The sequence below is a fragment of the Schistocerca gregaria genome, chromosome 9 (genome assembly GCF_023897955.1).
Source record: "Schistocerca gregaria isolate iqSchGreg1 chromosome 9, iqSchGreg1.2, whole genome shotgun sequence".
Lineage (NCBI taxonomy): Eukaryota > Metazoa > Arthropoda > Insecta > Orthoptera > Acrididae > Schistocerca > Schistocerca gregaria.
This window is the reverse complement of record NC_064928.1, coordinates 175,277,562-175,298,194: the sequence shown is the minus strand read 5'-3', so window position 1 is coordinate 175,298,194 and position 20,633 is coordinate 175,277,562. Positions and strand designations below refer to the sequence as shown.

At 43.0% G+C, this 20,633-nt stretch overlaps 1 protein-coding gene and 1 long non-coding RNA gene across 4 annotated transcripts in view; both read right to left on the bottom strand.

The window, feature by feature from the left end:
- Window positions 1-18,395, bottom strand: part of LOC126291568 (uncharacterized) — a 79,711-nt gene extending 61,316 nt beyond the window's left edge. For 2 of the 3 annotated variants that reach the window (XR_007551818.1, XR_007551816.1), the window contains exons 1-2: window positions 18,285-18,395; window positions 6,087-6,230 (exon numbers count right to left, since the gene is read on the bottom strand). This is a non-coding gene — a long non-coding RNA (uncharacterized LOC126291568). The remainder of the gene's footprint in view (window positions 1-6,086; window positions 6,231-18,284) is intronic. The other variant, XR_007551817.1, reaches the window with a different exon arrangement.
- An 11-nt stretch (window positions 18,396-18,406) lies between these two features.
- LOC126291479 (uncharacterized) overlaps window positions 18,407-20,633 on the bottom strand; it is a 28,466-nt gene continuing 26,239 nt past the window's right edge. The window contains exons 3-4 of the mRNA XM_049984989.1: window positions 18,486-20,356; window positions 18,407-18,417 (exon numbers count right to left, since the gene is read on the bottom strand). Coding sequence (XP_049840946.1) covers window positions 18,407-18,417; window positions 18,486-20,356 — 1,882 coding nt within the window. The remainder of the gene's footprint in view (window positions 18,418-18,485; window positions 20,357-20,633) is intronic.

The window sequence follows — 20,633 nt, the reverse complement described above, 5'->3', positions numbered from 1 at the left end:
TTTGGTCGGAATTTAAAGGTATTGTCCACCATGTGCTAGAGAAGTATGTACCTAGGAAAAATATAGGGGAGAGAAAGTATCCACCTTGGTACAACAAACATATTAGGAAAATGCTGAGAAAGCAGAGAATTATGCACAGTCATTTGAAACGTAGTCACTGCCCCACTGACAAACCGAAATTATGCGAAATGAAAGCAGCTGTCACAAGGACAATGAGATTCTTTTAACGAATTTGAAAGCAATATTTTATCTGCAGATTCTAAAAATAAACCCAAAAAGTTTTGGTCATACGTAAAATCTATGAATGCTACAAACAATTCAATACCTTCTCTTGCTGACAGTATGGGTAATGTAACCGATGATGATAAACAGAAGGCCAACATTCTAAACCTAGCTTTCAAAAACTCGTTTACAGTAGAGGACTGCAGCACCATTCCCCCTTTCAATTATCGAACAAACGCAAGGAAGGCTGATACAGTGTTTAGTGTATCTGGGATTGTAAAACAGTTAAGATCCTTAGATGCCAGGAAGGCATCTGGCCAGGACGGTATCCCCATAAGACTATATGTTGACTATGCTATAAGTATAGCACCATTCTTTTCCATCATCTATCAGAGATCATTGGAACAGTGGGACGTTCCATGTGACTGGAAGAAGGCCCTGGTCATAGTAATCTATAACAAGGGTAGATAATTGGATGTACAAAATTACCGGCCAATTTCACTGACATCAATTTGTAGTAGAATCATGGAAAATATTTTGTGTTCAGATATAATGACTTTTCTTGACTCTGAGAAGCCCATCTGCAGAACAGTTTTAGGAAACAGCGATCACGCGAGGCACAGCTGGCCCTCTTTGTGCATGATGCAGAACAAGCTCTAGATACCGGCTCCCAGGTTGATGCCATATTTCTCAACTTTCGAAAGGCGATCGACTCAGTTCCGCACTGTCGCTTGCTCCAAAGAGTGCGCCCTTACGGTCTATCCTATGCCGTATGCAGTTGGATAGAATGTTTACTGACAGACAGGTAACAGTATGTCGTCCTGAACCGGGTGACTTCAACAGAAACAAGAGCAACTTCAGGTGTGCCCCAGGGCAGCGTAATAGGCCCGCTGCTTTTTACAATTTACATAAACGATCTGGTTGATGGTACTGACATCAGCATTAGACTGTTTGCTGATGATACTGTAGTCTACAGACAGTATTATCACATGGAAGTTGTGAACAAATCAATGAGAATTTGCAGAAAATTAATGTGTGGTGTAATGACTGGCAGTTATCTCTCAATATTAGTAAGTGTAGCCAACTGCGTATAACAAGACGAAAATCCCCATTAATGTACAAGTAAAAAATAAATGCCAAGTCTTTGAAAGCAGTAGTATCCATCAAGTACCTGGGTGTGTCTATTCGAAATGATCTCAAATCGAATGATCAGACTATACAAGTAACGGGTAAGGCAAACTCTAGATTGTTGTTTATTGGTAGAATCCCGAAGTGATGAAATCCTTCAACAAAGGAAATAGCTTACAATACATTAGTTCATCCAGTCTTACAGTATTGTTCGTCTATATGGGACCCTAACCAGTTGGGTCTGATTCAAGAGATTGAAAAAGTTCAGAGAAAAGTGGCAAGATTCATGATTGGTACATTTAGCCACCGCGTGAGTGTTACAAATCTAATAGAAAGTTTGAAGTGGTACACTCTTGCAGATAGATGGCACGCTAAACAGAAAGGGCTGCTCACTAAATTCTGAAATCCGATCTTCACTGAGGATGTAGAGCATATATTATTACCACCAGCTTTCTAATCGCGAAACGACCACCATTCAAAGATGAGGAAAATTAGAGCTTGTACTGAGGCTTTCAGACAGTTGTTTTTCCCTCGTGCGATCCGCAAGTGGGACAGAGGGGGGGAAATATGACTTTGGGGCAAATTGTGCTCTCTGCCACACACCGCTTGGTGGCTAGTTGAGTAAATATGTAGATGTAGCTGTAGATGTAGATATATTTAGTGCAATGATAAACTTCAAGAAAAACTGAAAGTAATATGAAGCTAATGTGTGTATTTATGTAACACTCGTAAAATAATTCAAGTTGAATGTGTGGTCATGACACCTTTTCTCTTAGTGGAGGGATATGTAGTGACACATCCCATCCCTTGAATGAGAGGTATCACATCCTTAACTATGTATGTCAAAGAAAAGATGTATGTGACAGCATAGTGGATAAATGGTTAACACCCCACTGCTGGAAGGTGTTTTAAATCATAGGTGCTGTTTCCAGAGCTAACGATTCAGCAACTGTACAGAAGTGCTTAGCAGTGAGACCTGCTGAGGTGGAGACAGGAGTTCCTTGGTTCGGGTGGTGTGGAAGAAAGAGCTCCATGAAATCTAAGAATGCAAAATGTCAAAGATAATAAGCATATTGTAATTGTTAATCATCAAGTTGAATATCAGATATTTTATGTACATAATACACCGAGGGATATTTTATGTACGCAATACACAGAGGTAGCACACGAGACAGTAGCTGTACTCATTTATCATGTATTGAGTTGTAATTTTGAAGGTAACATAAGAAGATGAATTGCATCTCACTTCTTATTTATGTGGTGGAGTGAATGAAAACAAAAAGTCAATTTTCAGCACCTTTATCTGGAGCCTGTAAAAAGGTGATGTCTGAGCCAACCTGGAGGAAGAAGGTACACAGATACAGGGCACAGACTAGCTGGACTCTGAATAATAATACTTAAGAGTGATCCAATATTCAGTAAACAACATTCATTGTATGTTCGGGTGGTAACTTGTTTAGGTGTGGTCAAGTATAACAAACCAACGCGCAACCCAAGCCACCAAGAAACACTTCAGAACCTGCCCACCCAACCTCCATTTCACTCATTCTGCACTCACATGCTCCTCTTCACACTCTCTTTCTCTGTTCGACTTCCCCATCCCATTTCACTCCTCCATGCAGACATGTGAGACATGTGCCAGAGTGGCCGTGCACACACTCACTCACCCTCCCCCCCCCCTCTCTCTCTTCCCCCCCTCCCCCACCCCATATCCCATTCAATTGTCAGCCGTCCTTCCCTCCATATTCTTTCACTCACTCCACCCTGTGCAACTTCTCACTCCAGTCAACTACAGTGCACTAATAATCATCAATTGATGGTTCAATGGCTACCAACAGATTCACAAATAGATTTACCTTTGTTTTTATTCACATGTAAATTGCTCAAGTGCCATAATACAATCACATTACATTGATTCCACAAGTCAGTGGATAATATGCACTGCTTTACTCTATTACTTTTAGTATTAGAATAATGAGAGCTGAACAGTTCAATATTAATCTAACTTCGAGAAATGTTAACCACATAAGGATATAGACACTCCCTTATCCATGTTAAAAACAAACTAATGCTGATGACAAAAGAAAAGATCAGCGATTTACACTCATTAATAATAGAGGTTACCCTGAGTTAACACATATGAAAGACAGATTTGTAAAAATAACATTAAAAAATAATTTAAACTCTGCTGTCTGGGCAGTTGACGTCACAGTACCCGAGATAACACGATGTTCCCACTTGCTGGAGTTGACAGCAAAAATGCACACCGCTCACTCTCCAAATCATCTTCAGTGGAAGATTTGTGCAAGTACAAAGTACACTGTCAAACTGAAGATAGAAATGTTACTCATCTATGGAGAATGTAAGTTAGCAGACTGGTTATTTCAATAATGTTTTCTCATTCACAATATCCTCAAATAAAAAAATGCATCTTCATCATCATTTTCCTTTTATTGGGGTCAAAAGTAGGCATAATACTACTTGGACAGAGCAACTGTACACAAAGTGTCAAACAAAACCAATGCAATCGTCATACTCACACAAGCCTTCCACTGAAGATGGCTCACTGAATGACCAGTGTGCATTTTCCTTCTGTTTCTTTTTATTCGCTGTCAAGTTCAGCAAATGAACAAGTTTAGGGCTACCACACGTTCCCCCAAGTGAATTGCCCTGATATTTCCCTGATATCCAGATAAGTTTTAGCATTTTTCCCTGAAAATTTTGAGCTCTAAAGAACGAGAAAAGACATAAGTTGACAAAAAAACGTAGGGACTTCTGTATTTATAAACATGTAAGCAAAAATCTTAAGTACTAACATCAACATCTTTTATAATTAACACTATTTAGATGGAGAAAGTAAACCAAATGGTATGTGTGTTTCATTGAGAATACTGATGTTATTTTATTTCAATAAAACAAAACACATTTGGTGACAAAAATTATAATTTCCTTGGAGCTGAAGGACAGGCACAGAGGTCACAATTGTCACGTTGTAGAGCATGTTCTCCAACAGGATATGGGTGTTGCCAGTATACACTCTCTGCCTATGCCCATTCATCCTAATTGATAATTTGATGGTAGTCATGCTGATGTTAAAAGGTGGAACAATGTTGTTTTTTGGAGAAATCAACAGTACTTTACAGACAATGGTTAATAAGAGGTAATGAGTGGGCAATCTATAGAATCTGAAAAAAAAAAAACAACTACAGTGCACACCACTGGTGACTCAGTATTATCTGGTCTGGAAGGTTTTAATCAGCTACTTCGACAGGCCGTTACTTCCTAAAATCAATCCCTCAAATGAGATCCATTCTGTCTGAAATTTTGCCCGCAACACCTAGAATAACTTTTCATCACCTTCCCAATCTCTACAATATTCTTGTTAGACCCTAGGCTTCTTTGGCTCCCATCTCCCTACCTTATGTCTCCTACTCCTGTGATCATCCCACTGCAGGCCTTGCCCTACGCACCCTCCTACCACCGTCTGTAGCAGCCCTGTAACTGGCAAAATATAAACTATCAAAGAGAGAGCCACCTGTGAAACAACACGTGTCATATACTAGCTGTTATGTAAACACTGTTTGGGCTTTTACATCGGCATGACTACCACCAAATTATCAAATAGGATGGGGGCATAGGCAGAGGGTGTATACTGGCAACACACAAAATCCTGTTGGAAAGCGTGCTCTACAACGTGACAATCCTGAACTTGGTGCCTGTTTCACCAGACGCACCATCTGGATTCTTTCCCCAGACATTAGTTTCTCAGAACTCCACAGATGGGCACTAGTGCTACAACATATCCATGATTCCCACCACCCACCTGGCCTTAATTTTAATTAATTTCTTGCATTTCTTCACGGTAACTACTCTTTCCTTCACTCCATTTTAGTGTTCTACATCCCTCATTGTCTTACCCGTCTATTTTTCATAGCCCCCTCCCACCTCTTGATACATACAATGCACTTAGCTTTTCACTGTTATTAACTCGTGCATGATGTTTAAGCGGTAATATTTGTCTTGCATATTACCCTGTCTTCCACCTTTAATTGCTCAGGCTTTCAAATCTTGTCCAATGCAGTCCCCAACAATCGGTCTTTCCTCTCTCATCCTGCGTGGTAAGTCACCCCTGATCCTTGGTAGTGAAATCTACCACTTTTTTACATCTCTCTAGACCTAGTCTTTTTCCTTCATGCCTCTTCCTTCCCCTTCAACCATTATACAACGTTCTTTTATGTGTGTGTTGTGCTTCCGCTTGGTGAGTAGATTTTTTTATCTATTTAATTAAATTATTTTGTCAAGAAAGGCAGTTGCTCAAAGACCATCATGTACTTAAACAACACTGCTCAATATATTTTCTGTTTTGCTTCTCGATAAAAAGTTATTTAGGGCGCTCAAAATAAACGGAACACCCCCAATGATGTTTGCTAATAATCAACATCAATACTTATTATATAAATGGATGGTTGTATGAAAATAAGTTCTCTGGTACTGCACGCTGCAGTTTTTGAATCCACGTCAGATGGCATGGACGTCGAAGACCCCTAGAGGTCTCTGCACCGTCGCACTGTAAGCAGTGGCGGCGCATGCCTCCTGGCCCATATTTAATGTGAGTGTGCCACGGTGGAACACATGGTCCCAGCGGCCAATAGCGGCGTTCTCGATCATGTCTTTAAGTACCTGCCTCTTGCTCTGCCAGTCAGTCTAACCTTGGCGTACATCTATTGATAGCTCACCTCAGATAGCATATTTACATTCTTGTTCCAGGTACGAGTGGACGTGGTTGATTAGTTAGGTTCTTGTGACTCTGTTGTTTCTGTCTTGTTGTTCTTCGTAAGGTCCTTTGTTGTTAGTGTCTGTCCTCTCCCATACACTGAGGACTGTAAATACACAATTATATCGTTGTACTGCACTAGCTCAGGAGAGATGACATCAGAAACATTAAGCACAAGGTCAGTTTCTGCATAGTAGGGGCACGGACATACAGATATAAATAAATACCTGGGCAATATCGAGTTTCTCCACTAAAATATGTGTAAGAGGCAAGTGTGTGTGTGTGTGTGTGTGTGTGTGTGTGTGTGTGTGTGTGTGTACATGAAGAGACAACTTTCCTCCGTGATCACCCACAGCCTCTCATTCGCAGTGGTGATGGTAGATAGCCCTCTGTCTCCTGGTGTTAGTAACGGAGTTTGGTCACACTGGGTGATTGCTAGTGTGTAACACGTTACAAAATTTACTCTCACAGAAAATTCTAAAACATTCAAAAAAAATTAGATTTCCAATATCAAAGATGTGTAAGGTTAAATTCTCATGAAATTTCTTCAATATCTGAAACCAAATATATCTGATGCTGTAGAATATCAAAATTGAATACATCAAATTCTGATTGTCAATATAAGTTGCAGTTCAGCTTGTTTTTGTCAGTCAAATTTTGACAACATTCAAGAGACGATCAAAGAGAAAAATACCAGAAAGTAAAAAGTTAATGTTCCAATGGTAAAGTAAGTTAAAAAAAATTGAATATTCAAATGGTAAACTGAATACAAAGAGAGAGAGAGAGAGAGAGAGAGAGAGAGAGAGAGAGAGAGAGAGAGAGAGAGAGAGAGAGAGAGAGAGTGTTTTTAGAAAAATTCTAAAAAGGAGTGCAATAAATAAGGGAACAAAAAGTAAACATTAACAGTGGGACAAGAATTAGAATAAATTCAGTTTGAAACAATGAAATGTGAAATAAACAAAATAGAGAACTAATGGACACACTACGCGAACATCTAGGAGTTACAGTACGTAGAAGCTACAATTTAAAACTTGAGGCATTCTATTATGATTCCATGAAAAAAATACAACGAACATCCAAATAGCATTGGTCGAAAGATGGACAAGACATGTAAGTACTACTGTGCAAAAAAATTTATGCGTATGCTGTATGAGTGGTACAGACAAATTACCAACACCACAAGTGCCACCATCAGAACTATTTGTTTATATGATCAGAACAGTTCCAGAATCAAAATATTTTCTACGACATATGCATCAATATAATTATTCCTTTCAGATGGAATTGTTCAGGGCTACAAAAATATACAATGGAGAAAATTGCATTGGGGTTTTAAAGTTCAAGAGCAAATTTATCACTGAATATGCTCTATAATGAAACACTGAAATTCGTACAAATACATTTTGTTGGTGATCAAAAACTCAGCATAGATAAGTGTTGTACTCACATTCAGAGTCTCCAATGAGAAACTGTTCTGGAGTTACAATGCATATTCCATAACCACAAATAACTATAAGATCATCATTTGGGCCAACAAAAGACCAACTGATGAGCATGAACTAAGGATTATTGTGCTTCAGGTCAATGAAGTTGCAGCAGCAGCAGCAGCAGCAGCAGCAGCAGCAGCAGTAGTTGCTGGAACACGTTGCACTACGGTATCTGCCGATATTTTGGGAAGGTGAACACTATCTGATATCTGATCTGTTTACTTAAATAGTTATATTGCATTGTTGATTAATTAATTTAGTATACCATATTGTAAATTTAATGGAATGACTGAGGGAACAGTCCTCATGCCATCAACTGTGTGATATATTCTGACCTGGGCAACACAGGTATTGCAGTTAGTATAAATATAATCATCTAATTATGTGATAGTGGTAACACACAATGTTGGATGCAAAGCACATTGCCAATGGTTGTCACACAATATCCAAATTTATATGCTGATTACCAAGGTCACATAATTAAGACAATTACATGAATACTACCAGGAAAAGTTGGAAATAATGAAGAAATCTGGATTTGTTGTGGTTCACAGATACAAGATGGAAAGGAGGGGCAAGGAGGGAATTGAGGTAATGCTATCAATTAAACTGGGGAGTAAATGACGATGGAAGGAGAAATGGAATGGGAGTAGTAGTGAGTGATGGGTTAAAAGAAGTGGAAGGGAAAGCAGAAAAAGATGTGAGGAAATAAGAGTGATAGTTATTGGGGATTTAAATGCACAAGTTGAAAGAGAAAGACAAGGACACGAACGTGTGCTCAGACCATAGGATTGTGGCAGTCAAAATGAGGAAGGTAAAACTTGGGTTTCTGGCAAAGGAATGGTCTATTGGACAGGAACTCCTGGTTCGAGAAAAAGAAATGACGAAAAATTACATAATACAACAATGGGAAAGTCAGTAGTTGACTATATCCTCTACAACAGTGCAATGAATACGAACATCACAGATATTGAGGTAATAACATCGGAGGCCTCAGACAGCAACTGAGAAGAGAACAATGTAAAGTACTTCAGAAAAGTGAAGGAATATCTTCCTATGGATGAACCAAAAAATGGTGGAAGAGGAATGGGATAGATTTAAGAGAACATTACTAAGAGTGGCGGAAGCAGTACGTGGGAGGACAAGCGACAGAAAAAGATGGAAGGAACCACCACAGTGGATGGAGGAACAAAAACTATACGGCAGAAGAATAGTAGAGTGTCTAGTGTGTGCTTCCAGAGTAGGACAGCAGAGACACGAGAAGAGTGATAGGCAAGGCAGAAAGAGGCAAAAAGTCTGATGGCTGAGGAGAGAAAGTGGATGGAAGAATGGACTAGCCTCTAGCATCTGTAGACATCATACACAATCCTTCTGGTCCACAAATCTTTACTCACTTTCCAACTGCTGGAGCAACGGTGCCTTCTGGCATACACTTGGTGTTTTCTGTTTTCTCACTTGTTGGAACTTCTCTGTGCCTTCAATGGAGGGCAGCAGCAGTTGGAAAATGAATATTATGAAAGAGTGCATCAAGTCGTGATGCAAAAATTTAAATATCCACATTCTTTTGGAATCTCACACGTTTAGGAGTCTATTTATATCTGCAAGTATATCATTCATTATGTAAATAAATATCATTACCCAGTTACTAGCCTTAATGATCAAAATGTTCTACTTACTTGGAGGTATCAACCCTGATACCTCAGTCCTCAATTACTGAAATGTACTGTCATTGTGTAGTTGATTATAGTAGTGTGTCTGTTTGTTTTTTGCTTTTAGCTAAATGTTCTTTTGTTGGTTCATAACACAGAAATACATTAGGCATTTATTTTATTTCAACAGCAAAAAGAGTATGAACACAGCAACTCCAGTTTTAGCAGTAGACCCAACTTACGGTGAAATAATGGAACTATTGGAAGTGGAGAGCCCAAACATTTCTGAACTCGAGTTACCCGAGGAAGAAGATATGGTCGATACTGCTCTCAGACCAAAAATGCCAGTAGCTGATGCTGTATCATCCAATTCGAAGGACGATAGGGTACTTATGAGTGAGATCAGACATAGAGGTGCAAAATGGAGACACTAGACAGATTAAGCAGTTGCTGGAGGCAAGTTTGTGCACCATATTTAAGATATAGCTGGCAAAACATAATTATATTTTACTTTTATTTCCAGGTCTACCCCTGACAGTCCACCAGCAAATAAGGCATCTTTCACTTCTGGTGTTCATCCCACTGCCCACATTCAATGTTGCTCTAAGAAAGATGAGGCTTTTGTACAGATTCAAAAACCAAATGCAATTACAGAATATAATACATATATCCATGGTGTGGCTCTCCAGGGCTGGGCAAAATATCAAATGAGAGGTAGAACAAAACAAGTGGACAGTATACATGATCCACCACTTCACACATTTTGCTGTTGCAACAGTGTGGTTACATTATAGGCCAGCAATGCAATGTAATAAATTTATGAGGAAAGACATCATGCAACACCAAGCTATCAAGCTTCTTATTTTCTACAGGGTGCCAGAAAATGAGCAAAGCTCAGTCTCGAGCTTCGATGGTGGTGGCGGTGGTCCACCAGCAAAACAGAGGCTGTAGAAGTCAGAGTGTGAAATGCTAAACAGATGCCCTCAGTTGATGAACGATGAAAACAGAGGTCAAAATGCACTTTAGAAGGTTGTAGAGGCCTGACAATTGTCCGATGCAATGCATGTCAAATGTTCCTGTGCTTCACAACTGAGAGAAATCTTTTTGCTCTTTTTCATGAAAAGTGAATTTGAGTTAAGTTTCTGTCAATAGCAGCATTGCATAAAACGTTTAGAACAATACTGCTGTTAAGATTATATGTATCTTCCCGTATCAACATAGGTATCATACGTGATATCACATTAAAATTTATGTTAAAATGAAATTTTATCTCCATTTTTGACTTACCCGTACCAATATCACTTCTGCACATTAATTTCAACAAAATCAGAGTTAATATCTACCTTCAGAACTTTAGAGGCTGGAATGATGGAGGAGGGTAGTGCTGGTCAAAAAAAGATGCTACATGAGCAGTTAAAAGTAACAGAGAGTGTTACATTACAGACTGTTCAAAAAGTGAAAAGAAGCATCCAAGAGGTAGAAAGTAAGAAGGAATTCGAGGCCATGGCAAGGGAATATCCTGAAGAACTCAAACCTGAACAGAGACCTGACGAGGAGGAGAAAATTGAGGAGAGAGAAAGAGAACTGAAAACAGGAAAGGACTTAACTTGGGGAGAATTGGAAGATGCACTGAGAAAGATGAAAGGAAGGAATGCATCAACTTTGGATGAGATGAATGTAGAGATGATGAGAGCAGCAGAGGAGATGGGAATACAAAGGCTCTATCAAGTGACGAAAATTGTGTGGAAAGACAAAAGAACTCAAGAAGACAGGAAGAAGGGAATAACTGTCCTCATCTTCAAGAAGGGTAATAGAAAGGAATGCAAAACATTTCAGTGAATTACACTGATAAACAACTGTGCAAAGATCTTTGAGACAGTTTTAGAAACATACACTTGGATAAAAATAGAAGGAAGGCTGCGAGAACAACAAAGTGGGTTCAAAATAGGATGCCCCACAGTAAATCTAATTTTCATTGAGAGACAGTCAAGGAGTACCTCTATCAATGTTGAAATAGATTCACTGATGGCCTTCCGGGAAACAAAAAAAATCATGTGAGAGTATATGTAGAAACAAGGTACGGAAGTTCCTGGAGGTGTAGGAAAGCAGACTATATGGATGATAAGAGGAATGAACAATGGATCTGTGAGCTGTATGAAAGGGGGAGTAGAGAAATCAGATTGGCTGCAACAGAATAATGGCTCGGCACAGGGCAGTGCACTCTTGCCATCACTCTTCACCGGGGTGATGGGTGAGGTAATGGCCAGAGTGATACAAGTAACTGAGGAATGAAAGATGAAGAGAATGGTGTTTGTACACAATTTTACAATTTGGGGAAACAAGAGGAGGAAGCATGGGAGCAGTTGAACATATGCCAATGGATAGTACAAGGATACAGGGTGAAGTTTTGTATACGGAACAGTGAAATGATGATCAGAACCAAAAAGAAGGAGAACCACTGACGAAGGTGGAGCATTGCTAGTACACTATGTTATTCAATTTCTTCATCTAGGTAGTCAGGATGTTCACACAGTCACTTTGCTAATCAAAATGTTTAGCTATAATGATTATTACAAAATTTTTAGCTATAATGATTATTGCAGTCTAAAGTACATTAATCAACCATCTGTTTAGTTGTGAATGGAGACATGTTAATTTTTGTTAGGTTTACTTACAGGCTATGTGAGCTGCCAACCTGTAATGCAATCCCTAAGTTATTACTTCAAAGCTCATCACCATGTGTTTGAGAATAATAAATGTGAATTAAATGAAAGATAAACTTGACACTATTAATTAGACTAATTTGGTAATGTTTTAGAGCAGTGGCTACCAACAGGTGGTCCATGGACCCCCAGGGGTCCATGAGCTATGCCAGAGGGGCCTGCAAGGTGCCATTAGAATAAAAAATATATTAAATATATTTCATATGATAACAGATTTTTTGTTTTGGCCGCTTCCTGAATGAGCAGAGCTTTAGCTAACGCTAACTTCAGCATCTAGTGCCTTCCTAGAGCCAACTGACACTAGTATGCTCTAGCGAAAAACTAGAATTAGGTAGAGGCAAATAGTTCTGCTGTATGCTGTTAGACTGCGCGCGCTGCCTCTTTGCAGCTGACAACTGACAGTCACTTTACACAGAAACTCGCATTTCAGACGACAATCGACCACTATTAATTTATTGCCAGTGCTTTCACAGACCATGTTGTTTACATATTCAATATTCTGAATTAAAACATTAGTCCAGAATGAGATTTTCACTCTGCAGCGGAGTGTGCGCTGATATGAAACTTCCTGGCAGATTAAAACTGTGTGCCCGACCGAGACTCGAACTCGGGACCTTTGCCTTTCGCGGGCAAGTGCTCTACCAACTGAGCTACCGAAGCACGACTCAGGTCCGGTACTCACAGCTTTACTTCTGCCAGTATCCGTCTCCTACCTTCCAAACTTTACAGAAGCTCTTCTGCGAACCTAGCAGAACTAGCACTCCTGAAAGAAAGGATACTGCGGAGACATGGCTTAGCCACAGCCTGGGGGATGTTTCCAGAATGAGATTTTCACTCTGCAGCGGAGTGTGCGCTGATATGAAACTTCCTGGCAGATTAAAACTGTGTGCCCGACCGAGACTCGAACTCGGGACCTTTGCCTTTCGCGGGCAAGTGCTCTACCAACTGAGCTACCGAAGCACGACTCAGGTCCGGTACTCACAGCTTTACTTCTGCCAGTATCAGTCTCCTACCTTCCAAACTTTACAGAAGCTCTTCTGCGAACCTAGCAGAACTAGCACTCCTGAAAGAAAGGATACTGCGGAGACATGGCTTAGCCACAGCCTGGGGGATGTTTCCAGAATGAGATTTTCACTCTACAGCGGAGTGTGCGCTGATATGAAACTTCCTGGCAGATTAAAACTGTGTGCCCGACCGAGACTCGAACTCGGGACCTTTGCCTTTCGCGGGCAAGTGCTCTACCAACTGAGCTACCGAAGCACGACTCAGGTCCGGTACTCACAGCTTTACTTCTGCCAGTATCCATCTCCTACCTTCCAAACTTTCATATCAGCGCACACTCCGCAGCAGAGTGAAAATCTCATTCTGGAAACATCCCCCAGGCTGTGGCTAAGCCATGTCTCCGCAGTATCCTTTCTTTCAGGAGTGCTAGTTCTGCTAGGTTCGCAGAAGAGCTTCTGTAAAGTTTGGAAGGTAGGAGACGGATACTGGCAGAAGTAAAGCTGTGAGTACCGGACCTGAGTCGTGCTTCGGTAGCTCAGTTGGTAGAGCACTTGCCCGCGAAAGGCAAAGGTCCCGAGTTCGAGACTCGGTCGGGCACACAGTTTTAATCTGCCAGGAAGTTTCATATCAGCGCACACTCCGCTGCAGAGTGAAAATCTCATTCTGGAAACATCCCCCAGGCTGTGGCTAAGCCATGTCTCCGCAGTATCCTTTCTTTCAGGAGTGCTAGTTCTGCTAGGTTCACAGAAGAGCTTCTGTAAAGTTTGGAAGGTAGGAGACGGATACTGGCAGAAGTAAAGCTGTGAGTACCGGACCTGAGTCGTGCTTCGGTAGCTCAGTTGGTAGAGCACTTGCCCGCGAAAGGCAAAGGTCCCGAGTTCGAGTCTCGGTCGGGCACACAGTTTTAATCTGCCAGGAAGTTTCATATCAGCGCACACTCCGCTGCAGAGTGAAAATCTCATTCTGGAAACATCCCCCAGGCTGTGGCTAAGCCATGTCTCCGCAGTATCCTTTCTTTCAGGAGTGCTAGTTCTGCTAGGTTCGCAGAAGAGCTTCTGTAAAGTTTGGAAGGTAGGAGACGGATACTGGCAGAAGTAAAGCTGTGAGTACCGGACCTGAGTCGTGCTTCGGTAGCTCAGTTGGTAGAGCACTTGCCCGCGAAAGGCAAAGGTCCCGAGTTCGAGTCTCGGTCGGGCACACAGTTTTAATCTGCCAGGAAGTTTCATATCAGCGCACACTCCGCTGCAGAGTGAAAATCTCATTCTGGAAACATCCCCCAGGCTGTGGCTAAGCCATGTCTCCGCAGTATCCTTTCTTTCAGGAGTGCTAGTTCTGCTAGGTTCGCAGAAGAGCTTCTGTAAAGTTTGGAAGGTAGGAGACGGATACTGGCAGAAGTAAAGCTGTGAGTACCGGACCTGAGTCGTGCTTCGGTAGCTCAGTTGGTAGAGCACTTGCCCGCGAAAGGCAAAGGTCCCGAGTTCGAGTCTGGGTCGGGCACACAGTTTTAATCTGCCAGGAAGTTTCATATCAGCGCACACTCCGCTGCAGAGTGAAAATCTCATTCTGGAAACATCCCCCAGGCAGTGGCTAAGCCATGTATCCGCAGTATCCTTTCTTTCAGGAGTGCTAGTTCTGCTAGGTTCGCAGAAGAGCTTCTGTAAAGTTTGGAAGGTAGGAGACGGATACTGGCAGAAGTAAAGCTGTGAGTACCGGACCTGAGTCGTGCTTCGGTAGCTCAGTTGGTAGAGCACTTGCCCGCGAAAGGCAAAGGTCCCGAGTTCGAGTCTCGGTCGGGCACACAGTTTTAATCTGCCAGGAAGTTTAAAACATTAGTGTTTGTAAAGCGTTGTTTTTCACGGAAGCTACAGTTCACATGGTTAAACATGGACCATTGGTTAAAAAGTGTTCGTTAAAATGAGAAAGGCCTACAGATTAAGAAGAAGATAATGCTTTTGATGTTTAAGCAAGTAAGTCAGAGACTCTCGAACCGAAGTTGTCAGTGGCCACTGAACCTAAATCGTCGGCGTCCCTTGAACCTAACCCTTCCAAGATCAGTGTTAATCTTACTGGAAAAATTAAAAAAAATATAGCTTTGATTACCTGGAAATCAGTTTTACGTTCACCAGACCTGAGCAACAGCCTAAACCTCAATGTATAATTTGCTATGAAAGCCTTTCGAATGAATGTATGAAACCAGCAAAACTCCAGCGCCATCTTGAAACAAAGCACTCTGAGTACAAAAAGTAAGTCATTAGATTTTTTTCAAAAATAAATTAGGAATGTTGAAAACATCTCATAAAACAATTACCAAACACTGTGGTGCAAATGTAAATGAAAATGCAGCCCTTGTGTCTTAGGAGGTGGCTCAGCTTGTTGCTAAATGTGGGGAAAACCACAGAATTGCTGGGGAACTTATACTGCCATCAGCAATAATACTTTGCAAGAGAATGTTAGGTAATAGGAACTGTCCGGCTCTCAAATAATACTGTTCAGAGACAAATTACTGACATGGCAGTTAACATCAAAGAAACATTGCTGGTTAGACTTTGCACGAGTGACATGTATGCTCTACAACTGGATGGAAGCACAGACATTTCAAAAAAAGCTATAATGTTGGTTTTCGCGCGACTCTTATGGGAGGACCAAGTGTTCAAAGATTTTCTTTTTTCATGCGAACAACTGCGTACAACAGCAGACGATATTTTTACTGCACTAAATAATTATCTCAATGAACACGATGTCACCTGGAAAAAAGTGTAAGGATGTCGACAGATAGAGCAAAGTCAATGGCTGGGGGAAAAAACAAATCTGTAGCCCCTGAGGTGAAATGGACTCACTGTAGTATCAATCGTGAAGCCTTAGTAGCCAGAAGATTGCCTGAACCTTTGCAAAAAATACTTAACAAAGAAGTTCAAATCATCAACTACATTAAAACTAGACATCTGCAATACAGACTATTGCCTTTGTTGTATAAAGAGATCGGAAGTGAGCGTGAGCAACTTCTTATCCATACGGAAGTAAGATGGCTTTCTTGAGGTAGGATAGTCAAGATTTTCTGAACTTAGAGACAAGGTTAGTGTCTTCCTTCTTGATACAAAGTACGCAGATCTTCTCACTAACTTCTCTTGGCTTTGCTCAGTTGCGTACTTAGCTGATGTGTTTGAACAACTGAATGTGTTAAACTTGATTTTACAAGGAAAAAATTTAGACATGTTCAAAGTTGAGGATAAAATTAGTGCTATGGGCAAAAAGTGTCAGATCTAGGCATCAAGGATAGAAAAGAGTCACTAACTAACTTTTCTACTTTAGAACAATTCTTGGAGTCATAAGAGGAGAGTTTGCCTGACCAGATCAAGATCAATGTAGCCGAGTATCTATGCAGCCCAGCCACAACTTTTAGAGAGTATTTCCCTGAACCTGACCCTGACGACAGAGGGATTCGAAATCCCTTCAGCTGTGAAGAAATAGACAAAATCCAAGGCCTCACTGAAGAAGAGCAAGATCAACTTGTGGATCTGTCCAGCTGTGGTACGGTGATAAACATTTTCATCGGTGATAAAATTACAGACTTCTGGGCATCAGCACGTAAGTACTACAAGAAACTTGGAGATCAGGCAAGGAAAAGGTCATTCCATTTGCAACTACATATTGGTGTGAGCAAGCATTTTCTTCTATGTGTTTCATGAAAAACAAATATAGGAATCGGCTCAACATGCGGTCGGATTTCAGAGTGAAAGTTTGAAGTTTGGAACCTAATATTTCAGAAATAATGGACCCAAAGGTCAGACTGAACTCACCTTATTAAGAACTGAAAATTAAAACTAACTGTATACTGATGGAGTACTCTGTTGTAAATGCATTTTTTCAAAAAAAGTAATACCTTGAATGAAATTAGTGTTTTCTTATTTTTCACACGTTTCTACTCAAAGCAACCTCAAGTGTAGTACACTTGAAACACCAATACACTCAATTTTAATTTTTTCTGTCATTTTCAGTTCATACTCAATTTTTATTTTTTTAAGGAGTTTGTTATACTAAACTCCCAGATCTGAAGACGAAGATTTTGAGCAATAATCAAAAATTTACCAATAACAATGATGGCTAAATTGAAAAAGTTCTAAGCTCAATATTTTTTCAATAATGAGTATGTCAATGTTTTTCCTAAGTACCAAAAATAGAAAAAAGTATAAAAAGACTCTTAATTTGCCTTTTTTAGGTACTCCATACTCTGATATGACATGGTACCAATCATGCTGGATGAGGGGTCCCTCGAGAAAATTTTTTTGGGAACCTCTGGTTTAGAGCATCAGATAGACATCTGGATGACTGGGGTATCAAAAGATGTAAGAGACCTATGAAGGATCCAAAATAGATCAGAAGCTTACACAATAAAAATCTATAAATGACCTAGCAGATAATGTCAAAAGTTCGGTTAGAATTTTTGTTGATGATGCTGTCGTATACAGAGAAATTGCAAAGCTAGAAAATTTTAGCAAAATTTGGGAGGGCAGCAGAGATCGACGCTCAGTGTGGTGATCGGCAGTCGGCCCTTTATTGTACAATCTTACAACTGCAAAGCAATCACTGGAAGCAGTCACATCTGTAAAATATCTAGGAGAATGTGTACGGAGTGAGAAGTGAAACTAATCGCAATTAAGCAGATGTGAGACAGAATTGTTGGAAGGACTTCGAAGAAAGTGTAGCCCTCCCACAAAGGTGGCAGCTTTCAGAATCCTAGTTCTACCAATACTGGAATACTACTCATTAGTTTGAGATCTGTGCCAGATAAAACTGACAGATGAAACTAAGAAGATTCAAAGAAGAGCAGCACATTTCATTAAGAATTCATTTAGTAAGCACGATAGTATCACGGACACTCGCAGCCAGCTCCAATGGCAGACAACGAAGGGAGGCATTCTACATCAAGGTGTGGTTCACTTTTAAAACTCTGGCAGCTTATATACCTAGGAAGGTCAACTGTATGACACTTCTTCCTACATATATCTAAAAAAAAGACCACAAGAATAACATTAGAGAGATTGGAGCTCACACAGAGGCTTATCCGCAAACCATCGATGACTGGAATACAAAAAGGAGAAAGTAACAGTGGTGCACAGAGTACTCCCTGCCACACACTGTAAGGTGGTTCTGTTGGGTAGAGATGTAGAAATCGATTTTCTGTTAACAGAAATAGCAAACTTCACTATCCTAAAAAGAAAAAAATAAGAAGCAACAAAGCAATAACTGTGATAACAGCTATTGCATCTCACAACACTCTCATCATGAAGAATTCACTTACCTGCCTCTGTGACTGTGCTCGTCACTTGCGGCGTAGCTACAGTTGTCATAGGGCCCTGTGTCACGGCCGGATGTTGGCTCTGCTGCACTAGCAGCTGTGTCCGCAGCAGAGACGGCCGCGCCTTAAATGTCTGCTGCAGAGCCGGCCGCGCATCAGGCGTTCGCAGAAGAGGTGAACGCACCTCAGGTATTTGCAGCAGACGTGGCCTCGCATCGGGCGCCTCCAGCAGATGCGGCCGCGCATCGGGCGCCTCCAGCAGATGCGGCCGCGCATCGGGTGCCTCCAGCAGATGCGGCCGCGAATCGGGCGCCTCCAGCAGATGCGGCCGCGAATCGGGCGCCTCCAGCAGATGCGGCCGCGAATCGGGCGCCTCCAGCAGATGCGGCCGCGAATCGGGCGCCTCCAGCAGATGCGGCCGCGAATCGGGCGCCTGCAGCAGAGGCGGCCGCACGTCGGGCGCCTGCAGCAGAGGCGGCCGCACGTCGGGCGCCTGCAGCAGAGGCGGCCGCACGTCGGGCGCCTGCAGCAGAGGCGGCCCCACGTCAGGCGCCTGCAGCAGAGGCGGCCGCACGTCAGGCGCCTGCAGCAGAGGCGGCCGCACGTCAGGCGCCTGCAGCAGAGGCGGCCGCACGTCAGGCGCCTGCAGCAGAGGCGGCCGCACGTCAGGTGTCTGCAGCAGAGGCGGCCGCACGTCAGGTGTCTGCAGCAGAGGCGGCCGCACGTCAGGTGTCTGCAGCAGAGGCGGCCGCACGTCAGGTGTCTGCAGCAGAGGCGGCCGCACGTCAGGTGTCTGCAGCAGAGGCGGCCGCACGTCAGGTGTCTGCAGCAGAGGCGGCCGCGCCTCAGTTGTCTGCAGCAGAGGCTCCCGCACCTCAGGTGTCTGCAGCAGAGGCTCCCGCACCTCAGGTGTCTGCAGCAGAGGCTCCCGCACCTCAGGTGTCTGCAGCAGAGGCTCCCGCAACCCAGGCGTCTGCAGCAGAGGTTCCCGCACCTCAGGCGTCTGCAGCAGAGGTTCCCGCACCTCAGGCGTCTCCAGCAGAGGCGGCCGCACATCAGGCGTCTCCAGCAGAGGCGGCCGCACATCAGGCGTCTCCAGCAGAGGCGGCCGCACATCAGGCGTCTCCAGCAGAGGCGGCCGCACATCAGGCATCTCCAGCAGAGGCGGCCGCGCATCAGGCATCTCCAGCAGAGGCGGCCGCGCATCAGGCATCTCCAGCAGAGGCGGCCGCGCATCAGGCATCTCCAGCAGAGGCAGCCGCGCATCAGGCGCCTGCAGCAGAGGCTCCCGCACATCAGGTGTCTGCAGCAGAGGCTCCCGCACATCAGGTGTCTGCAGCAGAGGCTCCCGCACATCAGGTGTCTGCAGCAGAGGCTCCCGCACATCAGGTGTCTGCAGCAGAGGCTCCCGCACATCAGGTGTCTGCAGCAGAGGCTCCCGCACATCAGGTGTCTGCAGCAGAGGCTCCCGCACATCAGGTGTCTGCAGCAGAGGCTCCCGCACATCAGGTGTCTGCAGCAGAGGCTCCCGCACATCAGGTGTCTGCAGAAGAGGCGGACGCACTTCAGGTGTTTGCAGCAGAGGTGACCGCACCTCAAGTGCTGCCTGTGCCTCAGGCGCCTGAAGTAGAGGCAGCCGCGCATCAGGTGTTTGCAACACAAGCGGCTGCACCTCATGCGTCTGCAGCAGAGGCCGCCGTGCATCACGTGTTTGCAACAGAGGTGCCCGCATCTCAGGTGCCTGCAGCAGAGGCCGCCGGGGCTGAGGTATCTTCAGTAGAGGCGCCTCGGCCTCAGATGTCTGCATCAGAATCGACCGCGCCTCAGGTGTCTGCAGCAGAGGTGGCCGCACCTCAGGCGTACGCAGCAGCAGACGCGGACGCATCTCAGGCGTATGCAGCAGCACACGCGGACGCACCTCAGGCGTATGCAGCAGCAGATGTGGACACACCTCACGCGTCTGTGGCTGCTGCTGCTGCACCACACGTCGTTTTGCTGGGGACGGAGGACCGTATTGTACTGGCCCTCTGTCTATAATCGGCTCAGGGATGAGGTGGACGTGGGTCAGCAGCCGACTAAAAACAACACACGAGATATTAAATCAACAAACAAGGATTAAAATACCAGAAAAACAGACTATAAGAGTATATTCAGGCCACTGAGTGGCCAGCTGAGATTCTAAACATTACAGTTCTTCACTAATATTCAATTTATTCTGTCATGTACATGATGTGATCAAACAGGAACGAGAATTTTTTCCTTAAAGAACCTTATTTGTTCATCAACGTCTCTGTTCCATCGTAACTAATCCATCTCTGATATAATGTACTTGTGCCAGCACTTTTTCCAATC